The sequence below is a fragment of the Drosophila serrata genome, unplaced genomic scaffold (genome assembly GCF_035046125.1).
Source record: "Drosophila serrata isolate PLE 108 unplaced genomic scaffold, ASM3504612v1 contig_364, whole genome shotgun sequence".
Classification (NCBI taxonomy): Eukaryota; Metazoa; Arthropoda; class Insecta; order Diptera; family Drosophilidae; genus Drosophila; species Drosophila serrata.
The window spans coordinates 196,822-220,754 of NW_028257262.1; the positions used below are offsets into that span (position 1 = coordinate 196,822).

At 34.6% G+C, this 23,933-nt stretch overlaps 2 protein-coding genes across 3 annotated transcripts; both read left to right on the forward strand.

Moving 5' to 3' along the window:
* Positions 1-15,277: 15,277 nt before the first annotated feature.
* Positions 15,278-17,229, forward strand: LOC110191209 (SPRY domain-containing protein 7). The gene is made up of 3 exons (XM_020961977.2): positions 15,278-15,530; positions 15,653-16,219; positions 16,271-17,229. Exons 1-3 carry the CDS (start codon positions 15,422-15,424, stop codon positions 16,366-16,368), a joined length of 774 nt encoding a protein of 257 aa, XP_020817636.2. The 5' UTR covers positions 15,278-15,421; the 3' UTR covers positions 16,369-17,229.
* On the forward strand, positions 17,203-18,856 carry LOC110191208 (tubulin alpha chain). 2 transcript variants are annotated; one of them, XM_020961976.2, is made up of 3 exons: positions 17,203-17,542; positions 17,594-17,897; positions 17,957-18,856. In XM_020961976.2, exons 1-3 carry the CDS (start codon positions 17,317-17,319, stop codon positions 18,777-18,779), a joined length of 1,353 nt encoding a protein of 450 aa, XP_020817635.1. In that variant the 5' UTR covers positions 17,203-17,316; the 3' UTR covers positions 18,780-18,856. The 2 variants fall into 2 exon arrangements, with proteins under 2 accessions (XP_020817635.1, XP_086695410.1); XM_086839284.1 differs by lacking the exon at positions 17,203-17,542 and having other exon boundaries at positions 17,760-17,901.
* The last annotated feature ends 5,077 nt before the right edge of the window (positions 18,857-23,933 follow it).

Genomic DNA, 23,933 nt, shown 5'->3' on the forward strand with positions numbered 1-23,933 from the left:
AAATTCAATTTTTTGCCAATTTTTGACAATTTTAATGATGTAACCCCTTATAAAAATTTGAAATTTTCGGAAATTTTGCAAAGAAATAGATTTTGGCCGGACATGGCTAGATCGATTCAGCTTTTAATGCTGATCAAGAATATATATGGTTTATAGGGTCGGAAATGACTCCTTCACGTTTTACAACTTTCGGACTAAAATTGAAATCCATTCATTGAGCCATATTATTTATATTTTTATACCAACATTTTTGCGGCCAATCAAGGTTTAAAAAATGCCTAACAAAACTAAAAATGCATTTAATTTAATTCGGAAAGCTGTTCTGTGTTAGTTTCTATTTGGGTAACAAAACTGCATACTTAATTTAACATTTTAAACAACCTTGTGACTAAAATTTTAATCCAATCGTTGAGCCAATATTTATGTATATTTTTATACCAAAATTGTTGCGACCAATCAAAGTTTAAAAAATGCATAACAAAGCCAAAATTGCATTAAATTTAATTCGGAAAGCAGTCCTGTGTTCGTTTTTATCGGGATAATAAATCTGCATACTCAGTTTAACATATTAATAAATTCAATTTTTTGCCAATTTTTGACAATTTTAATGATGTAACCCCTTATAAAAATTTGGAATTTTCGGAAATTTTGCAAAGAAATAGATTTTGGCCGGACATGGCTAGATCGATTCAGCTTTTAATGCTGATCAAGAATATATATGGTTTATAGGGTCGGAAATGACTCCTTCACGTTTTACAACTTTCGGACTAAAATTGAAATCCATTCATTGAGCCATATTATTTATATTTTTATACCAACATTTTTGCGGCCAATCAAGGTTTAAAAAATGCATAACAAAACTAAAAATGCATTTAATTCAATTCGGAAAGCTGTTCTGTGTTAGTTTCTATTTGTGTAACAAAACTGCATACTTAATTTAACATTTTAAACCACCTTGTGACTAAAATTTAAATCCATTCTTTGAACCAATATTTATCTATATTTTTATACCAAAATTGTTGCGACCAATCAAATTTTAAAAAATGCATAACAAACCCAAAAGTGCATTAAATTCAATTCGGAAAGCAGTCCTGTGTTAGTTTTTATTTGGATAATAAATCTGCATACTCAGTTTAACATTTTAATAAATTCAATTTTTTGCCAATTTTTGACAATTTTAATGATGTAACCCCTTATAAAAATTTGAAATTTTCGGAAATTTTGCAAAGAAATAGATTTTGGCCGGACATGGCTAGATCGATTCAGCTTTTAATGCTGATCAAGAATATATATGGTTTATAGGGTCGGAAATGACTCCTTCACGTTTTACAACTTTCGGACTAAAATTGAAATCCATTCATTGAGCCATATTATTTATATTTTTATACCAACATTTTTGCGGCCAATCAAGGTTTAAAAAATGCATAACAAAACTAAAAATGCATTTAATTCAATTCGGAAAGCTGTTCTGTGTTAGTTTCTATTTGGGTAACAAAACTGCATACTTAATTTAACATTTTAAACAACCTTGTGACTAAAATTTTAATCCAATCGTTGAGCCAATATTTATCTATATTTGTATACCAAAATTGTTGCGACCAATCAAATTTTAAAAAATGCATAACAAAGCCAAAAGTGCATTAAATTCAATTCGGAAAGCAGTCCTGTGTTCGTTTTTATCGGGATAATAAATCTGCATACTCAGTTTAACATATTAATAAATTCAATTTTTTGCCAATTTTTGACAATTTTAATGATGTAACCCCTTATAAAAATTTGGAATTTTCGGAAATTTTGCAAAGAAATAGATTTTGGCCGGACATGGCTAGATCGATTCAGCTTTTAATGCTGATCAAGAATATATATGGTTTATAGGGTCGGAAATGACTCCTTCACGTTTTACAACTTTCGGACTAAAATTGAAATCCATTCATTGAGCCATATTATTTATATTTTTATACCAACATTTTTGCGGCCAATCAAGGTTTAAAAAATGCATAACAAAACTAAAAATGCATTTAATTCAATTCGGAAAGCTGTTCTGTGTTAGTTTCTATTTGGGTAACAAAACTGCATACTTAATTTAACATTTTAAACCACCTTGTGACTAAAATTTAAATCCATTCTTTGAACCAATATTTATCTATATTTTTATACCAAAATTGTTGCGACCAATCAAATTTTAAAAAATGCATAACAAAGCCAAAAGTGCATTAAATTCAATTCGGAAAGCAGTCCTGTGTTAGTTTTTATTTGGATAATAAACCTGCATACTCAGTTTAACATTTTAATAAATTCAATTTTTTGCCAATTTTTGACAATTTTAATGATGTAACCCCTTATAAAAATTTGAAATTTTCGGAAATTTTGCAAAGAAATAGATTTTGGCCGGACATGGCTAGATCGATTCAGCTTTTAATGCTGATCAAGAATATATATGGTTTATAGGGTCGGAAATGACTCCTTCACGTTTTACACCCTTCGGAATAAAATTGAAATCCATTCATTGAGCCATATTATTTATATTTTTATACCAAAATTTTTGCGGCCAATCAAGTTTTAAAAAATGCATAACAAAGCCAAAAGTGCATTAAATTCAATTCGGAAAGCAGTCCTGTGTTAGTTTTTATTTGGATAATAAATTTGCATACTCAGTTTAACATATTAATAAATTCAATTTTTTGCCAATTTTTGACAATTTTAATGATGTAACCCCTTATAAAAATTTGAAATTTTCGGAAATTTTGCAAAGAAATAGATTTTGGCCGGACATGGCTAGATCGATTCAGCTTTTAATGCTGATCAAGAATATATATGGTTTATAGGGTCGGAAATGACTCCTTCACGTTTTACAACTTTCGGACTAAAATTGAAATCCATTCATTGAGCCATATTATTTATATTTTTATACCAACATTTTTGCGGCCAACCAAGGTTTAAAAAATGCATAACAAAACTAAAAATGCATTTAATTCAATTCGGAAAGCTGTTCTGTGTTAGTTTCTATTTGGGTAACAAAACTGCATACTTAGTTTAACATTTTAAACCACCTTGTGACTAAAATTAAAATCCATTCTTTGAACCAATATTTATCTATATTTGTATACCAAAATTTTTGCGGCCAATCAAAGTTTAAAAAATGCATAACAAAGCCAAAAGTGCATTAAAGTCAATTCGGAAAGCAGTCCTGTGTTAGTTTTTATTTGGATAATAAATCTGCATACTCAGTTTAACATATTAATAAATTCAATTTTTTGCCAATTTTTGACAATTTTAATGATGTAACCCCTTATAAAAATTTGAAATTTTCGGAAATTTTGCAAAGAAATAGATTTTGGCCGGACATGGCTAGATCGATTCAGCTTTTAATGCTGATCAAGAATATATATGGTTTATAGGGTCGGAAATGACTCCTTCACGTTTTACAACTTTCGGACTAAAATTGAAATCCATTCATTGAGCCATATTATTTATATTTTTATACCAACATTTTTGCGGCCAATCAAGTTTTAAAAAATGCATAACAAAACTAAAAATGCATTTAATTCAATTCGGAAAGCTGTTCTGTGTTAGTTTCTATTTGGGTAACAAAACTGCATACTTAATTTAACATTTTAAACAACCTTGTGACTAAAATTTTAATCCAATCGTTGAGCCAATATTTATCTATATTTTTATACCAAAATTGTTGCGACCAATCAAAGTTTAAAAAATGCATAACAAAGCCAAAAGTGCATTAAATTCAATTCGGAAAGCAGTCCTGTGTTAGTTTTTATTTGGATAATAAACCTGCATACTCAGTTTAACATTTTAATAAATTCAATTTTTTGCCAATTTTTGACAATTTTAATGATGTAACCCCTTATAAAAATTTGAAATTTTCGGAAATTTTGCAAAGAAATAGATTTTGGCCGGACATGGCTAGATCGATTCAGCTTTTAATGCTGATCAAGAATATATATGGTTTATAGGGTCGGAAATGACTCCTTCACGTTTTACAACTTTCGGACTAAAATTGAAATCCATTCATTGAGCCATATTATTTATATTTTTATACCAACATTTTTGCGGCCAACCAAGGTTTAAAAAATGCATAACAAAACTAAAAATGCATTTAATTCAATTCGGAAAGCTGTTCTGTGTTAGTTTCTATTTGGGTAACAAAACTGCATACTTAATTTAACATTTTAAACCACCTTGTGACTAAAATTTAAATCCATTCTTTGAGCCAATATTTATCTATATTTTTATACCAAAATTGTTGCGACCAATCAAATTTTAAAAAATGCATAACAAAGCCAAAAGTGCATTAAATTCAATTCGGAAAGCAGTCTGTGTTAGTTTTTATTTGGATAATAAACCTGCATACTCAGTTTAACATTTTAATAAATTCAATTTTTTGCCAATTTTTGACAATTTTAATGATGTAACCCCTTATAAAAATTTGAAATTTTCGGAAATTTTGCAAAGAAATAGATTTTGGCCGGACATGGCTAGATCGATTCAGCTTTTAATGCTGATCAAGAATGTATATGGTTTATAGGGTCGGAAATGACTCCTTCACGTTTTACAACTTTCGGACTAAAATTGAAATCCATTCATTGAGCCATATTATTTATATTTTTATACCAACATTTTTGCGGCCAATCAAGTTTTAAAAAATGCATAACAAAACTAAAAATGCATTTAATTCAATTCGGAAAGCTGTTCTGTGTTAGTTTCTATTTGGGTAACAAAACTGCATACTTAATTTAACATTTTAAACAACCTTGTGACTAAAATTTTAATCCAATCGTTGAGCCAATATTTATCTTTATTTTTATACCAAAATTGTTGCGACCAATCAAAGTTTAAAAAATGCATAACAAAGCCAAAAGTGCATTAAATTCAATTCGGAAAGCAGTCCTGTGTTCGTTTTTATCGGGATAATAAACCTGCATACTCAGTTTAACATTTTAATAAATTCAATTTTTTGCCAATTTTTGACAATTTTAATGATGTAACCCCTTATAAAAATTTGAAATTTTCGGAAATTTTGCAAAGAAATAGATTTTGGCCGGACATGGCTAGATCGATTCAGCTTTTAATGCTGATCAAGAATATATATGGTTTATAGGGTCGGAAATGACTCCTTCACGTTTTACAACTTTCGGACTAAAATTGAAATCCATTCATTGAGCCATATTATTTATATTTTTATACCAACATTTTTGCGGCCAATCAAGTTTTAAAAAATGCATAACAAAACTAAAAATGCATTTAATTCAATTCGGAAAGCTGTTCTGTGTTAGTTTCTATTTGGGTAACAAAACTGCATACTTAATTTAACATTTTAAACAACCTTGTGACTAAAATTTTAATCCAATCGTTGAGCCAATATTTATCTATATTTTTATACCAAAATTGTTGCGACCAATCAAAGTTTAAAAAATGCATAACAAAGCCAAAAGTGCATTAAATTCAATTCGGAAAGCAGTCCTGTGTTAGTTTTTATTTGGATAATAAACCTGCATACTCAGTTTAACATATTAATAAATTCAATTTTTTGCCAATTTTTGACAATTTTAATGATGTAACCCCTTATAAAAATTTGAAATTTTCGGAAATTTTGCAAAGAAATAGATTTTGGCCGGACATGGCTAGATCGATTCAGCTTTTAATGCTGATCAAGAATATATATGGTTTATAGGGTCGGAAATGACTCCTTCACGTTTTACAACTTTCGGACTAAAATTGAAATCCATTCATTGAGCCATATTATTTATATTTTTATACCAACATTTTTGCGGCCAATCAAGGTTTAAAAAATGCATAACAAAACTAAAAATGCATTTAATTCAATTCGGAAAGCTGTTCTGTGTTAGTTTCTATTTGTGTAACAAAACTGCATACTTAATTTAACATTTTAAACCACCTTGTGACTAAAATTTAAATCCATTCTTTGAGCCAATATTTATCTATATTTGTATACCAAAATTTTTGCGACCAATCAAAGTTTAAAAAATGCATAACAAAGCCAAAAGTGCATTAAATTCAATTCGGAAAGCAGTCCTGTGTTCGTTTTTATCGGGATAATAAACCTGCATACTCAGTTTAACATTTTAATAAATTCAATTTTTTGCCAATTTTTGACAATTTTAATGATGTAACCCCTTATAAAAATTTGAAATTTTCGGAAATTTTGCAAAGAAATAGATTTTGGCCGGACATGGCTAGATCGATTCAGCTTTTAATGCTGATCAAGAATATATATGGTTTATAGGGTCGGAAATGACTCCTTCACGTTTTACAACTTTCGGACTAAAATTGAAATCCATTCATTGAGCCATATTATTTATATTTTTATACCAACATTTTTGCGGCCAATCAAGTTTTAAAAAATGCATAACAAAACTAAAAATGCATTTAATTCAATTCGGAAAGCTGTTCTGTGTTAGTTTCTATTTGGGTAACAAAACTGCATACTTAATTTAACATTTTAAACAACCTTGTGACTAAAATTTTAATCCAATCGTTGAGCCAATATTTATCTTTATTTTTATACCAAAACTGTTGCGACCAATCAAAGTTTAAAAAATGCATAACAAAGCCAAAAGTGCATTAAATTCAATTCGGAAAGCAGTCTGTGTTAGTTTTTATTTGGATAATAAACCTGCATACTCAGTTTAACATTTTAATAAATTCAATTTTTTGCCAATTTTTGACAATTTTAATGATGTAACCCCTTATAAAAATTTGAAATTTTCGGAAATTTTGCAAAGAAATAGATTTTGGCCGGACATGGCTAGATCGATTCAGCTTTTAATGCTGATCAAGAATATATATGGTTTATAGGGTCGGAAATGACTCCTTCACGTTTTACAACTTTCGGACTAAAATTGAAATCCATTCATTGAGCCATATTATTTATATTTTTATACCAACATTTTTGCGGCCAACCAAGGTTTAAAAAATGCATAACAAAACTAAAAATGCATTTAATTCAATTCGGAAAGCTGTTCTGTGTTAGTTTCTATTTGTGTAACAAAACTGCATACTTAATTTAACATTTTAAACCACCTTGTGACTAAAATTTAAATCCATTCTTTGAGCCAATATTTATCTATATTTTTATACCAAAATTGTTGCGACCAATCAAATTTTAAAAAATGCATAACAAAGCCAAAAGTGCATTAAATTCAATTCGGAAAGCAGTCCTGTGTTCGTTTTTATCGGGATAATAAACCTGCATACTCAGTTTAACATTTTAATAAATTCAATTTTTTGCCAATTTTTGACAATTTTAATGATGTAACCCCTTATAAAAATTTGAAATTTTCGGAAATTTTGCAAAGAAATAGATTTTGGCCGGACATGGCTAGATCGATTCAGCTTTTAATGCTGATCAAGAATATATATGGTTTATAGGGTCGGAAATGACTCCTTCACGTTTTACAACTTTCGGACTAAAATTGAAATCCATTCATTGAGCCATATTATCTATATTTTTATACCAAAATTTTTGCGACCAAACAAAGTTTAAAAAATGCATAACAAAGCCAAAAGTGCATTAAATTCAATTCGGAAAGCAGTCCTGTGTTAGATTTTATTTGGATAATAAATCTGCATACTCAGTTTAACATATTAATAAATTCAATTTTTAAACCACCTTGTGACTAAAATTTAAATCCATTCTTTGAACCAATATTTATCTATATTTTTATACCAAAATTGTTGCGACCAATCAAATTTTAAAAAATGCATAACAAAGCCAAAAGTGCATTAAATTCAATTCGGAAAGCAGTCCTGTGTTCGTTTTTATCGGGATAATAAACCTGCATACTCAGTTTAACATTTTAATAAATTCAATTTTTTGCCAATTTTTGACAATTTTAATGATGTAACCCCTTATAAAAATTTGAAATTTTCGGAAATTTTGCAAAGAAATAGATTTTGGCCGGACATGGCTAGATCGATTCAGCTTTTAATGCTGATCAAGAATATATATGGTTTATAGGGTCGGAAATGACTCCTTCACGTTTTACAACTTTCGGACTAAAATTGAAATCCATTCATTGAGCCATATTATTTATATTTTTATACCAACATTTTTGCGGCCAACCAAGGTTTAAAAAATGCATAACAAAACTAAAAATGCATTTAATTCAATTCGGAAAGCTGTTCTGTGTTAGTTTCTATTTGGGTAACAAAACTGCATACTTAGTTTAACATTTTAAACCACCTTGTGACTAAAATTTAAATCCATTCTTTGAACCAATATTTATCTATATTTGTATACCAAAATTTTTGCGGCCAATCAAAGTTTAAAAAATGCATAACAAAGCCAAAAGTGCATTAAAGTCAATTCGGAAAGCAGTCCTGTGTTAGTTTTTATTTGGATAATAAATCTGCATACTCAGTTTAACATATTAATAAATTCAATTTTTTGCCAATTTTTGACAATTTTAATGATGTAACCCCTTATAAAAATTTGAAATTTTCGGAAATTTTGCAAAGAAATAGATTTTGGCCGGACATGGCTACATCGATTCAGCTTTTAATGCTGATCAAGAATATATATGGTTTATAGGGTCGGAAATGACTCCTTCACGTTTTACAACTTTCGGACTAAAATTGAAATCCATTCATTGAGCCATATTATTTATATTTTTATACCAACATTTTTGCGGCCAACCAAGGTTTAAAAAATGCATAACAAAACTAAAAATGCATTTAATTCAATTCGGAAAGCTGTTCTGTGTTAGTTTCTATTTGGGTAACAAAACTGCATACTTAGTTTAACATTTTAAACCACCTTGTGACTAAAATTTAAATCCATTCTTTGAACCAATATTTATCTATATTTGTATACCAAAATTGTTGCGACCAATCAAATTTTAAAAAATGCATAACAAAGCCAAAAGTGCATTAAATTCAATTCGGAAAGCAGTCCTGTGTTCGTTTTTATCGGGATAATAAGCCTGCATACTCAGTTTAACATTTTAATAAATTCAATTTTTTGCCAATTTTTGACAATTTTAATGATGTAACCCCTTATAAAAATTTGAAATTTTCGGAAATTTTGCAAAGAAATAGATTTTGGCCGGACATGGCTACATCGATTCAGCTTTTAATGCTGATCAAGAATATATATGGTTTATAGGGTCGGAAATGACTCCTTCACGTTTTACAACTTTCGGACTAAAATTGAAATCCATTCATTGAGCCATATTATTTATATTTTTATACCAACATTTTTGCGGCCAATCAAGTTTTAAAAAATGCATAACAAAACTAAAAATGCATTTAATTCAATTCGGAAAGCTGTTCTGTGTTAGTTTCTATTTGGGTAACAAAACTGCATACTTAATTTAACATTTTAAACAACCTTGTGACTAAAATTTTAATCCAATCGTTGAGCCAATATTTATCTATATTTTTATACCAAAATTGTTGCGACCAATCAAAGTTTAAAAAATGCATAACAAAGCCAAAAGTGCATTAAATTCAATTCGGAAAGCAGTCCTGTGTTAGTTTTTATTTGGATAATAAACCTGCATACTCAGTTTAACATTTTAATAAATTCAATTTTTTGCCAATTTTTGACAATTTTAATGATGTAACCCCTTATAAAAATTTGAAATTTTCGGAAATTTTGCAAAGAAATAGATTTTGGCCGGACATGGCTAGATCGATTCAGCTTTTAATGCTGATCAAGAATATATATGGTTTATAGGGTCGGAAATGACTCCTTCACGTTTTACAACTTTCGGACTAAAATTGAAATCCATTCATTGAGCCATATTATTTATATTTTTATACCAACATTTTTGCGGCCAACCAAGGTTTAAAAAATGCATAACAAAACTAAAAATGCATTTAATTCAATTCGGAAAGCTGTTCTGTGTTAGTTTCTATTTGGGTAACAAAACTGCATACTTAATTTAACATTTTAAACCACCTTGTGACTAAAATTTAAATCCATTCTTTGAACCAATATTTATCTATATTTTTATACCAAAATTGTTGCGACCAATCAAATTTTAAAAAATGCATAACAAAGCCAAAAGTGCATTAAATTCAATTCGGAAAGCAGTCCTGTGTTCGTTTTTATCGGGATAATAAACCTGCATACTCAGTTTAACATTTTAATAAATTCAATTTTTTGCCAATTTTTGACAATTTTAATGATGTAACCCCTTATAAAAATTTGAAATTTTCGGAAATTTTGCAAAGAAATAGATTTTGGCCGGACATGGCTAGATCGATTCAGCTTTTAATGCTGATCAAGAATATATATGGTTTATAGGGTCGGAAATGACTCCTTCACGTTTTACAACTTTCGGACTAAAATTGAAATCCATTCATTGAGCCATATTATCTATATTTTTATACCAAAATTTTTGCGACCAATCAAAGTTTAAAAAATGCATAACAAAGCCAAAAGTGCATTAAATTCAATTCGGAAAGCAGTCCTGTGTTAGATTTTATTTGGATAATAAATCTGCATACTCAGTTTAACATATTAATAAATTCAATTTTTAAACCACCTTGTGACTAAAATTTAAATCCATTCTTTGAACCAATATTTATCTATATTTTTATACCAAAATTGTTGCGACCAATCAAATTTTAAAAAATGCATAACAAAGCCAAAAGTGCATTAAATTCAATTCGGAAAGCAGTCCTGTGTTAGTTTTTATTTGGATAATAAATCTGCAAACTCAGTTTAACATATTAATAAATTCAATTTTTTGCCAATTTTTGACAATTTTAATGATGTAACCCCTTATAAAAATTTGAAATTTTCGGAAATTTTGCAAAACTAAAAATGCATTTAATTCAATTCGGAAAGCTGTTCTGTGTTAGTTTCTATTTGGGTAACAAAACTGCATACTTAATTTAACATTTTAAACCACCTTGTGACTAAAATTTAAATCCATTCTTTGAACCAATATTTATCTATATTTTTATACCAAAATTGTTGCGACCAATCAAATTTTAAAAAATGCATAACAAAGCCAAAAGTGCATTAAATTCAATTCGGAAAGCAGTCCTGTGTTCGTTTTTATCGGGATAATAAACCTGCATACTCAGTTTAACATTTTAATAAATTCAATTTTTTGCCAATTTTTGACAATTTTAATGATGTAACCCCTTATAAAAATTTGAAATTTTCGGAAATTTTGCAAAGAAATAGATTTTGGCCGGACATGGCTAGATCGATTCAGCTTTTAATGCTGATCAAGAATATATATGGTTTATAGGGTCGGAAATGACTCCTTCACGTTTTACAACTTTCGGACTAAAATTGAAATCCATTCATTGAGCCATATTATCTATATTTTTATACCAAAACTTTTGCGACCAATCAAAGTTTAAAAAATGCATAACAAAGCCAAAAGTGCATTAAATTCAATTCGGAAAGCAGTTCTGTGTTAGATTTTATTTGGATAATAAATCTGCATACTCAGTTTAACATATTAATAAATTCAATTTTTAAACCACCTTGTGACTAAAATTTAAATCCATTCTTTGAACCAATATTTATCTATATTTTTATACCAAAATTGTTGCGACCAATCAAATTTTAAAAAATGCATAACAAAGCCAAAAGTGCATTAAATTCAATTCGGAAAGCAGTCCTGTGTTAGTTTTTATTTGGATAATAAATCTGCATACTCAGTTTAACATTTTAATAAATTCAATTTTTTGCCAATTTTTGACAATTTTAATGATGTAACCCCTTATAAAAATTTGAAATTTTCGGAAATTTTGCAAAGAAATAGATTTTGGCCGGACATGGCTAGATCGATTCAGCTTTTAATGCTGATCAAGAATATATATGGTTTATAGGGTCGGAAATGACTCCTTCACGTTTTACAACTTTCGGACTAAAATTGAAATCCATTCATTGAGCCATATTATTTATATTTTTATACCAACATTTTTGCGGCCAATCAAGGTTTAAAAAATGCATAACAAAACTAAAAATGCATTTAATTCAATTCGGAAAGCTGTTCTGTGTTAGTTTCTATTTGGGTAACAAAACTGCATACTTAATTTAACATTTTAAACAACCTTGTGACTAAAATTTTAATCCATTCGTTGAGCCAATATTTATCTATATTTTTATACCAAAATTGTTGCGACCAATCAAATTTTAAAAAATGCATAACAAAGCCAAAAGTGCATTAAATTCAATTCGGAAAGCAGTCCTGTGTTCGTTTTTATCGGGATAATAAACCTGCATACTCAGTTTAACATATTAATAAATTCAATTTTTTGCCAATTTTTGACAATTTTAATGATGTAACCCCTTATAAAAATTTGAAATTTTCGGAAATTTTGCAAAGAAATAGATTTTGGCCGGACATGGCTAGATCGATTCAGCTTTTAATGCTGATCAAGAATATATATGGTTTATAGGGTCGGAAATGACTCCTTCACGTTTTACAACTTTCGGACTAAAATTGAAATCCATTCATTGAGCCATATTATTTATATTTTTATACCAACATTTTTGCGGCCAATCAAGTTTTAAAAAATGCATAACAAAACTAAAAATGCATTTAATTCAATTCGGAAAGCTGTTCTGTGTTAGTTTCTATTTGGGTAACAAAACTGCATACTTAATTTAACATTTTAAACCACCTTGTGACTAAAATTTAAATCCATTCTTTGAACCAATATTTATCTATATTTTTATACCAAAATTGTTGCGACCAATCAAATTTTAAAAAATGCATAACAAAGCCAAAAGTGCATTAAATTCAATTCGGAAAGCAGTCCTGTGTTAGTTTTTATTTGGATAATAAATCTGCATACTCAGTTTAACATTTTAATAAATTCAATTTTTTGCCAATTTTTGACAATTTTAATGATGTAACCCCTTATAAAAATTTGAAATTTTCGGAAATTTTGCAAAGAAATAGATTTTGGCCGGACATGGCTAGATCGATTCAGCTTTTAATGCTGATCAAGAATATATATGGTTTATAGGGTCGGAAATGACTCCTTCACGTTTTACAACTTTCGGACTAAAATTGAAATCCATTCATTGAGCCATATTATTTATATTTTTATACCAACATTTTTGCGGCCAATCAAGGTTTAAAAAATGCATAACAAAACTAAAAATGCATTTAATTCAATTCGGAAAGCTGTTCTGTGTTAGTTTCTATTTGGGTAACAAAACTGCATACTTAATTTAACATTTTAAACAACCTTGTGACTAAAATTTTAATCCAATCGTTGAGCCAATATTTATCTATATTTTTATACCAAAATTGTTGCGACCAATCAAATTTTAAAAAATGCATAACAAAGCCAAAAGTGCATTAAATTCAATTCGGAAAGCAGTCCTGTGTTCGTTTTTATCGGGATAATAAACCTGCATACTCAGTTTAACATATTAATAAATTCAATTTTTTGCCAATTTTTGACAATTTTAATGATGTAACCCCTTATAAAAATTTGAAATTTTCGGAAATTTTGCAAAGAAATAGATTTTGGCCGGACATGGCTAGATCGATTCAGCTTTTAATGCTGATCAAGAATATATATGGTTTATAGGGTCGGAAATGACTCATTCACGTTTTACAACTTTCGGACTAAAATTGAAATCCATTCATTGAGCCATATTATTTATATTTTTATACCAACATTTTTGCGGCCAATCAAGGTGTAAAAAATGCATAACAAAGCTAAAAATTCATTTAATTTAATTCGGAAAGCTGTTCTGTGTTAGTTTCTATTTGGGTAACAAAACTGCATACTTAATTTAACATTTTAAACCACCTTGTGACTAAAATTTAAATCCATTCTTTGAGCCAATATTTATCTATATTTTCATACCAAAATTGTTGCGACCAATCAAATTTTAAAAAATGCATAACAAAGCCAAAAGTGCATTAAATTCAATTCGGAAAGCAGTCCTGTGTTCGTTTTTATCGGGATAATAAACCTGCATACTCAGTTTAACATTTTAATAAATTCAATTTTTTGCCAATTTTTGACAATTTTAATGATGTAACCCCTTATAAAAATTTGAAATTTTCGGAAATTTTGCAAAGAAATAGATTTTGGCCGGACATGGCTAGATCGATTCAGCTTTTAATGCTGATCAAGAATATATATGGTTTATAGGGTCGGAAATGACTCATTCACGTTTTACAACTTTCGGACTAAAATTGAAATCCATTCATTGAGCCATATTATTTATATTTTTATACCAACATTTTTGCGGCCAATCAAGGTTTAAAAAATGCATAACAAAGCTAAAAATTCATTTAATTTAATTCGGAAAGCTGTTCTGTGTTAGTTTCTATTTGGGTAACAAAACTGCATACTTAATTTAACATTTTAAACCACCTTGTGACTAAAATTGAAATCCATTCTTTGAGCCAATATTTATCTATATTTTCATACCAAAATTGTTGCGACCAATCAAAGTTTAAAAAATTATACAATTCTCTAAAAATAACGATAAATATTTATTTCCATTTCCCATGAAAAGAATGCAGCAGAGAGCGACGAAGACTTTTTTTATTTGACTAGGCCCAAAACAGTATGCTAGACTTTAACACCGTTTCAATTTGATTTCATCGCAAAAGTAGGCAATGAAAAATATTAAAACACAGTGATAAAAGCTGTGCATCTTTTGGGCTGTATTTGTTTTGCATGTGGCTGGGCATTTTTCTGCGCTGCGAAGTATGCAATTAGGAATAATAAAGAACGAATGGCCGAATTATTGCATCTTTTGGGCATTTGAACATTAATGAGTAACCGGCGATAGAGACAGTTCATTACATACTTTTGCGCTGAACTTGACAGGAAGCTCTGTGCGTTAGTGGTATGGTTCGCTTTTTAGCCGCTAGAGTGCTCCCGAAGAGGCAGCAAAAGTACTTATTTAAATGTTTTTATAGGAATTTATAGCAGCGTCACAAAACATTTCGTGAATGCACAGATGTAGTCTTGATTATTTCAAAGACAAATAACTATGACTTTCAAGCTTTTAAAAATATTTAAATAAAATGTCGGATTTTTTACAAAATATAAAATGGGTTTAAAACTTGGATAAACTGAAACTAGTTTCATTAAACAAGATGGCGCTTTCGTTGTTCACGGGTATAATAAAAAATCATATATGTTTTATGCAGATAGTACTAGAAAATTAGAGGCTAAATAAAAATTACTATACTTCTCGAATATAATATTTAAAGTAGAATAAATAATAATTTATAATTGAAGTGCACATTAATTTATTAATTCAAAATAAATAAAGATTAATATCGATGGAAAGTAACATGTAAGTATCGATAGTGACATCGATGAATTTGCAGCTCCAGCTTCTTGTGTTTTGCCAAACATTGTTTGGCTAAAATTACAAACCCTCCAAAAAACTACATTAAATTTAGCATAGTCTATAGTAAATACAGGAATGTTCTGCTGTTTGCGCACCTGCCTCAACGGCGGACACCTGAGAAAGCCAGTAGCCGCGGCCAGTCGCCTCCGGGAGCCCGATGTCCACCTGGACGCAGCACATATGGGTAAACAAATCAAGTCTTACGGCAATATTGCAAATTTCTATGTTCTTTTGCTGCCAATATCATTGTCATGTATCATTTTTTGAAGCAACTTTGAGCTTATATTAACCCTTCCTACCTTCCAGGAGCTGATGTGATCCTGCTGTCGCATCAGCTACGCGTTACGGGCACCGGAGGCGTCCTGGCTACTGCCCCTTTAGTCCAGTCAAAGTCTTACTTCGAGGTGAAGATCCAGCAAGGCGGCAGCTGGTCCGTGGGACTGGCCACCCGCCAAACGGACCTCAGTCGCAAGTGCGGCGGCGGAGACCGCGAGTCCTGGTGCCTGTGTTCCGACAATGCCACGCGCCACAACGACCAGGAGGAGTTCCGCCCAGTGGTGCAAGCAGCTTGCACTACCCAACCGTCGAAGACAACCAATGGCATCCTGAACAGCAGTGCTGCAAAGGCCGCGGGTCTCATTGCCATCGAAGATCTGCAGCAGGAGGACCTGCTTATGACCACCGGCGTGGCTTCGCCCGATGTGGGGATTGGCGATTCCTTGATAGCATCGCCGCAGCGAGATTTTCCCGACGAGGGCGATATCGTGGGAGTTGCCTTCGATCATGTGGAATTGAATTTCTACTTTAATGGGAAGAATCTGGAGGTTCCCTTCAGGAACGTGAGAGGAGCAGCTCTTTTTCCCGTAATTTATGGTGAGTTTCCTGTCAGGTTTTGCGTATCAAATTTAAAATGATTTCTTTTAGTTGGCAATGGGGCTATCTTGGACATAATCCTGGATAACTTCTCGCATGGTCCACCGCCTGGGTTCGAGCGTATTCTGTTGGAGCAGTCACTCCTTTAGATAGCATCCCAAACCAAAAGTCTTGAACAAATTAGCAGCTTCAGAACAAAAAAAGTTGAAAAAAATAATAGATGAACAGTGTGTTTTAGGACTATAGGGCAGGAAAATAATACCGGGCATCAAGGCCTTATAATATGTTTTACTTAAAAACATTTTTTACTTTAATTTTACTCGCTCTTTTAGTTAATTTATTCAGATAACCAAGTGATGGGATTTATAGAAAAAACCTATATTTTACTTTCTCTGGTCAGTTTAATTTTATTAAAAGCATAAATCAATTTCTAAAAACAAAGTTATGGCCATAGTTACACCTGTCTAGTCACCAAATATTGTAAATCAAAGTAAACTAAAAAGGTATTCAGAAATGTCCCAAATAGGAACTGAGATTTATCAAGCTTAACTTAAATATAAAGTTAATAAAATAATATAAAATGTTTAACTATTTGACTGTCTTATAGTTGTGAGATGCACTGCTTTCATTGTTTAGGCATCACGTGTATAAATTTTGTAACCACTCTAGTCCTTGCACTCCCCAAATCGAAAAGTATTGTTTTATTTATTTAATCTTTGTAAATTACTTACGTAGCTTGACCTCGCGACTGCTTTTGTATTATACACAAACACACATATATCTCGGTAGATAGATACAGGTGCATTTTTTATAGGGCGACCTCCTAATCTTCTCTCACATTCCAATTTACAACGGCCATGGACCAGTCCAGCAACGTATTCGAGCACGGAATTACCTAAATAACTATAAGAGTATATCTGAATATCTATGAAATTGTATCTAAATGTATCTAACGCTTTGAAAACTGAATAATCCGCGCGCGGACAATAAATCTGTGTTACGTAAACAAACTTTTCTTGGCCTAGTCTGTCACTCAGATCTGTGTGTTATTTCGGTAAAGTATTTTATTAAAATTTGGAAAAATTAAGATATGACAGATGTCCGTAAAGGGGGAGATCATCCAAGTGCACATTGGCCAGGCCGGTGTGCAGATCGCCAACGCTTGTTGGGAGCTCTATTGCCTGGAGCATGGCATTTTGGCCAACGGAAGGCTGCCTCAGAGTCCCCTGGACGACTCGTTTCTCACCTTCTTTGAGTTCACCAACAGTCAATCATGTGTGCAGCCCCGCATCGTTGTGATCGACACGGAACCCACAGTCATTGGTTTGTCCAATATATTATCCAAGGCTTTAGCACTGAAATCGTTCTTTCCAGATGAAATCCGCACGGGTGCCTATCGTAATCTCTTCCACCCAGACACTCTGATCACCGGCAAGGACGATAGTGGCAGTAACTTTGCCCGTGGCTATAATCTAATGGCCAGCGAGCTGTTGGATCGTTCCATGAATGCCATTCGTCGTGTGGCCGATCGCTGCCGGAACCTCAGGGCCTTTCTGATATTTCGGGCCATAGGGGGCGGCTCCGGGTCTGGTCTGGGAACTCGTATCATGGAGAAAATTGTTGAAGACTTTGGCAGGAAGATGACTGTTGTTGAGTTTTTAGTGTATCCATCGCCCTCGTGAGTCAGTTTGCCTTCGTTTACAATGCCTAAGCCACTGTTGACCTTATTCCTCATAGCATCTCACCGGTGATTGTGGAGCCCTACAATGCCCTGTTGTCGGCCCACTTCTCCATGGACTGCACCGACATCTCCTTCATCGTGGACAATGAGGCGCTGTATGACATTTGTGCGAATACCCTCAATGTGCCTGCTCCCACCTACACGAATCTGAACCGTATCATTGGTCAGGTGGTGTCTAGCTTTACGGCATCCCAGCGCTTCGGTCAGGGATCGAACGTTAGCTTCCAGGAGCTGCAGACGAACCTGGTCCCGTATCCACGAATCCACTATCCGCTGATAAACTACGCTCCCCTGGTTCCCATCTCCCACTCGCAGTTCGTGAACATGTCGACGGCCCAGCTGACGAGTCAGTGCTTCCAGATGAGCAACCAAATGGTCAGGTGCAATCCCTCGCATGGCAAGTACATGTCCTGCGTTCTCCTCTACCGCGGCGACCTCGCCCCCAACGAGATCAATTTCTCCCTGGAGAACATCAAGCGGAACAAGTCGTTCAGATTTGTGGACTGGTCGCCCACGGGCTTCAAGATCGGTGTGAGCAGCATGCCGCCGGTGTATGTCCCTGGTGGTGATCTGGCGCCCACCAACCGCGCCTGCGTGGCCATTTCGAACAACACGAACATCCGGATCGCCTGGTGCCGGCTGGTCAACAAGTTCGACAAGCTCTATCAGCGGCGTGCCTTCGTCTATCACTACGTGGGCGAAGGTCTCGAGGAGGGTAACTTTGCCGAAGCCTCGGAGAATATCTGCCAGCTGGTGCACGACTACCTTGAGGTGGATGCCTCATCTCCTGTATCGGCTCGCGGATCCGGGTCCGAGTAGTCTAGATCGTTGCTATATCGATTCTCGTACGTCGTCATATTAACCCAATAAAGACTTTATAAATTTTCTGTGTTAAATTCTAGAGATTACTTTCTGGCTAAATGAAGGGGGCTGGTAATAACCGTGCAATTGATCTTTGGATAACTCTATCGAGTTCTGTTTTAAGGAAATCGGAAGCCTAAACTGAATTCCCTTTCTTTCACAGAATATATTAAAGATCTTGGTAAAGGTACCTCTCCCTGTATGAGAGTATTATCATATTCGGTCTCCAAGAAGACCCAACCTTTTCCCTTTTTTTATTTACCTTTTTGAGGCTTTCGTCAGCTCGAAACCGTTGGCCAAATTAAGTATTTACGGCTGGCTTAAACAAACATTGACCCAGCCTGCAATTTGCGTTGCTTGACCCCGGTCGAAAAGGCAAAGGGAGGGGTCGCATCGACGGACGATGGGCGTGACCAACCCTGCCGATATGGGGTATAATTAAAATGATCGCTGCCCGAGGGTTTAGCACGTACCGAGGCAAAAGTCGCGCTTATCGCGATCGCACCCAGGGCAAGGTCTCCTCGATCCGGCATCTTCGGATCATCTCCATCCCGGTGCTCGATGGTCGAGTCCCCGCGGACCCCTTGGTGGCCCCAAACGAGCGCTTTGTGACGTGACTTACGCACGCTTAATGTGCGATTATCGATGAAGGGATCTTGGCCAGCACGCAGACCGCTCACTTGGCCATCTTATCAGCTCGCTGACTGACTTTTGGTGTGGTCCTTGCGCAGGATGACCGCTGTTATTAAAGGCATTATCATTATGAGATCCCGGTGCCTTTCCGCCAATTCCATTTTGTGTGTGTGTGTGTTAACTGTTGCTAATCTTAAATTGAAGTCGAGAGGCTTTTGCTTTTGTTTTATAGCGTGAGAAGCGCTGCGTGTGTTCTGCTGCTCCTCATTTTTTTTCGCAGGGGGTGTTAATGAGCCAAAGGAAATGCCAAAGGACCACCTTGGGCTGCGGCTCTGTCGGAATTAAGCCGTTCTACCGATCGACATGGGATCGGGGTAATAAAGCAATTTCGACAGATTGCCAAAAGGAAAGGTGCGTGCCCTGGTGGGGTTGAATCGAGAGGGCACAATGCTCTGGGGAGGAAGGACGACCCCTGAGCCACAACATTTGAAATATCTAGTTAACTCTGAGGCCGCTCTGACCTCCTTTATTTATGCACTAATCCGTGGGAAATGCTCGTCGAGACACCTGGGGCCGATTTATGCCACAAACGAAACGAAAAAGGAACAACAACAGTTGGAGGTCCACACCCGCAACACAAAAGAGACAACAATGCAAAAATATTTAAAACGACTCTCGAATGCTCTTGATGGTCACATTTTTTAGGTTCACTATCTTTAAAGTTTTCTTAAAATTATTGTCAAAATCCCTTTCCAAATCTCAGTAGTAAAGTTTTGTGTAAGAATACTTCTACTTCTAAAGATACTTTTGCTTAGACTCCTTAAAGCTTCTTCTTAACAAGCTTCTTCTCCGAAACCCCATTCAGGTCTTTTCAAGGATTATTCCATCCATATTAGAAAACATTGAACAGTTATGGTTTAGTTAACTTATTTATTTATTAGTTAATTTATAATAAAGCTGATTTACCCCAACCTTATAGAGTGCTCCAAAGAGGGAAAAATATTAAACAACCGTCGAGTGAATTAATAAAGCGCCTCGCGAGGCGGCCACGCATTAAACGACACACAGCAAAAAAACATTGCACCGGCGAATCCAGGCAGGATGAGGGGCAGGAGGAGCTCAGGCTCTATTCCGAGGACCCGGGCCACATGTGTGCGAGTTCCAGTACGAATGGCGAATAGATGCCACATGACTGACCACTCCAATGCACTGCACTCCACTTTTGTTGTTGCCCGTTCTTTTTAGCCGAGGGCAAACATTTTGGAATTGCAATTTTCGACTTCATTTCCAGACTTTGAACGCCTTGGTTTCCTTGGGTTTTTATTTTTTATTTAGGCAAGAAGACATTGGGTTCGAGGCACAAGGCAACACCTACCGAGGTACCGAGGCACCAAGGCACCAAATGGGCAAACCAACACAGCCCGCAGAGCCAGCGGTGGGCGGTTGTAACTGAGGCAGGGAGCAAAAAGGGAGGAAGGACACACTGCGAATAAATCTTACTATAGAAAGAAATTAAACTAAATCAAATCAAATCAAATATTTTATACTATTTTATACTGACAGTATTTAAGGCTATTTCAAATTAAACCTTTAGCTTTCAGACAGCAGATATTGTCCTATCAAAGAGTATTTAATTATTGTTTCGAAAGATAAATGCCTCTTTAAGATTTGTTATATATATTGTGTGGTTTGATTAAAAAACTAAATCAGAGTAACTTGGAAACCAATTGAATTTCATAAAATGAGAACAGTTGGATCCCTAATATCCTCAATTAAACACATAATTTTAGACCAACATTTTCTAACAGATTTATTAGAACACAAACCCGTGTTAGAACACTTATTTTATATTTATAACTTTGTATTTTTTTGTTTTTAATATTTTACTCTGAGTGTGTACAATGCGGCAAGTGTTTCGATTTATGTTTTTGCGCCTCGGCTGCCACAGCTTGCTACATGCCACATGCTCGCTAGCTGGCTGACTCGGCTGCGGCGATTTCATTCAAAATGTTTAACCAGCAACCAGCCAGCCGCAAGACCACTTGTTGCTCTTTTATTCATTCAATTTGTCAGTTTTGCACTAGCACAAAACGAAACCCAGTCCACTCCACTCCACCACCCCACTCCAGTCCGGGCCAAGCCGAGATCGCTTCTCCCCTTGCCCCTGGATGGAGTCAAAAGGTTATCGCCACACTTGCTGCATTTATACGGCCTGATCATGTGGCATGATCATCACGATGATGATAATGACGCCGATCGCAACGTTGTGGGCATTCATGCCGCTACTCTCCTCTGCCGCATGTTTACATGGCAAAATTATTAGTGGTAATATTTGTGAAATATTTGTTTTCTAATCTGTAAACACCAATCATATTAGCAATTTGAATATGACAGCGCCAGCTCCAAACAGTAACAGGCCTTGTTGTTGCTGCTATGAATACCCTTAAGATAGGAGGTATATCGCTCTACGGATACCAGTTGGGGCTTATTACGTTGGCTTACATTGGTACTAAGTTAAATAGCCTCTTAGGAATACCATAACAGAAGTGAGCATCTGAAAAATTAAATTACAAACCATTTACATTGGTTTCTTAAAAGATAATATTTACTATTGCAACCTACAAAAATTTATAGATAGTAATTTTTCAATCCCTGAAAGTTTTACAAATCGAAAATCCCTCTATGTGTGATTATGAGGCTTCAAGAGCATTAGGATATTCGGTTCCCAAAGACTAAGTCTCGATTTATAGGCAATTGTTGTTGTGGTCAACGGTCAGTGGCTTGTGGCAAGTATTTTGGTTATTACATTGGCCTGGCTGGTTGCCTTCGATGGGTGGGTGGAGGTAGGTGGGGCGTGAGTTATTATCTATTCAATTGTTGCACTTTGCTGCTTCCTATTGCCTTGAGACATGGCAATGGATCCCCACTCCCGCTCCCTCATCGCTCCGCCCGCCGATGCTGCTTTGAGGGGCGACTGGCATTAAATTTATGATAAATGCCAAGATCTCCGCGACTTCATATGCGAATTCGACTCGGCTCGTTAGCCGTCTCTCTCGAACATCGTTTACAACACTTTAAGAGGATTTTACTGCCTCGACTCCATTGGCAGCCATTAGCAAGGCAATTGACATACTCCTTGACGGACATACTCGGAGGAGAGCACTAAGTGCACGGAATTTATCATGGACGATGGATCGTCAGCAGCTGCGGCGGTGGCGGAGGAGGCGTTTGCCAAAAATGGCACAAATAACGACATAATTTGGCCAAAGATCTGGCCAACATCGGAGATCAGCAGCAGGCCACATTTGAAGCCAAATGGCAGGCAACTGCCAACTGGCAACTTGCAACGACAATCGACATATGCAAATTGACTGTGAAACGCAGACGACGCACGCGGGATAAGAGCCAAAAATGGTGTGCAAATCGTTAGGCCACTTTGTAAATGCACTGGGAGTAAAGTATCAAGTGGAATCAATATATATAATATACATAATATATATAGTTTCAACAAACTTAAAAAACTATTTAAAAGGTGCAAAGGTGCTAATGGAGTCTAGAAAACCAACTCATTTGTAATCTTTATTAAGGCCCCTTGACTAATTTCATTTCTATGGTTTTTAAACCTTTTTCTCCAGTGTTTTTCCAACCGTGCCTTGCACAGATCTCACATAAATAATTCAATTAGTTAAAGTAGAAATTAGCGGGCAACAGCATAGCATTTTGTGAAAAGATTTGCCAATCTGACAGTCTTTGATCTCTCGGGGGCCATTCGAGCTGCTGGCAGATGACATCATTCGCCATCATCGCACTAAACGGCCAGATCAAATAGATTTTTTCGTCGCATATCGACCACACGGCTAAATGCTTTATTGGCTATCAGTTAGCATACGAGAGGTATAGGCCATGTTTGAACTTGAAATTCCATATTAAGTGCATTTTGGAATAGAATCGAATGGTGAAACTGAGTCGGGTTTGGGTCCATTGTGGGGCTCGCTGCTCTGGCATGGTAATTACTCTGGCTAAAAAGTCTCAGCCTCTTGGCCGGCGCATTGCAATTTGAGCAACAAAAAAGTCAAATTCTGCACCAAACGCAATTAATCAAGCGCCTTGGGTCGTGCCTGGCCAAATGTTTTCCACTCCTAATGATGCCGTGGTCATATACTCCACAGGCTCACTCCACAAATTGCTCAAATATGGCCTGGGTCGGAGTTCAAGCCGACTGCAAACTGTGCTTAATGTCTCACTTATGGCCAAGACGAAAAAGCCTCTCTGGTCCCCGTTGCGTGAGAATGTTTTTGTTGTTTCTTTGTTTTTGGCCAAAAACCGCGGAGCGGAGGTTTGTCAAGCTCTAATTTGCTGCGGCTCTCGGTCACGTGTCTCGTTGCCAATATCTTGATGGATCGGCCAGCTGGATATCTTGATTGGGGACCCGGGCATTATATGGCCTGATAATTTGGCTTAAATGCGTGGCCAACTCCA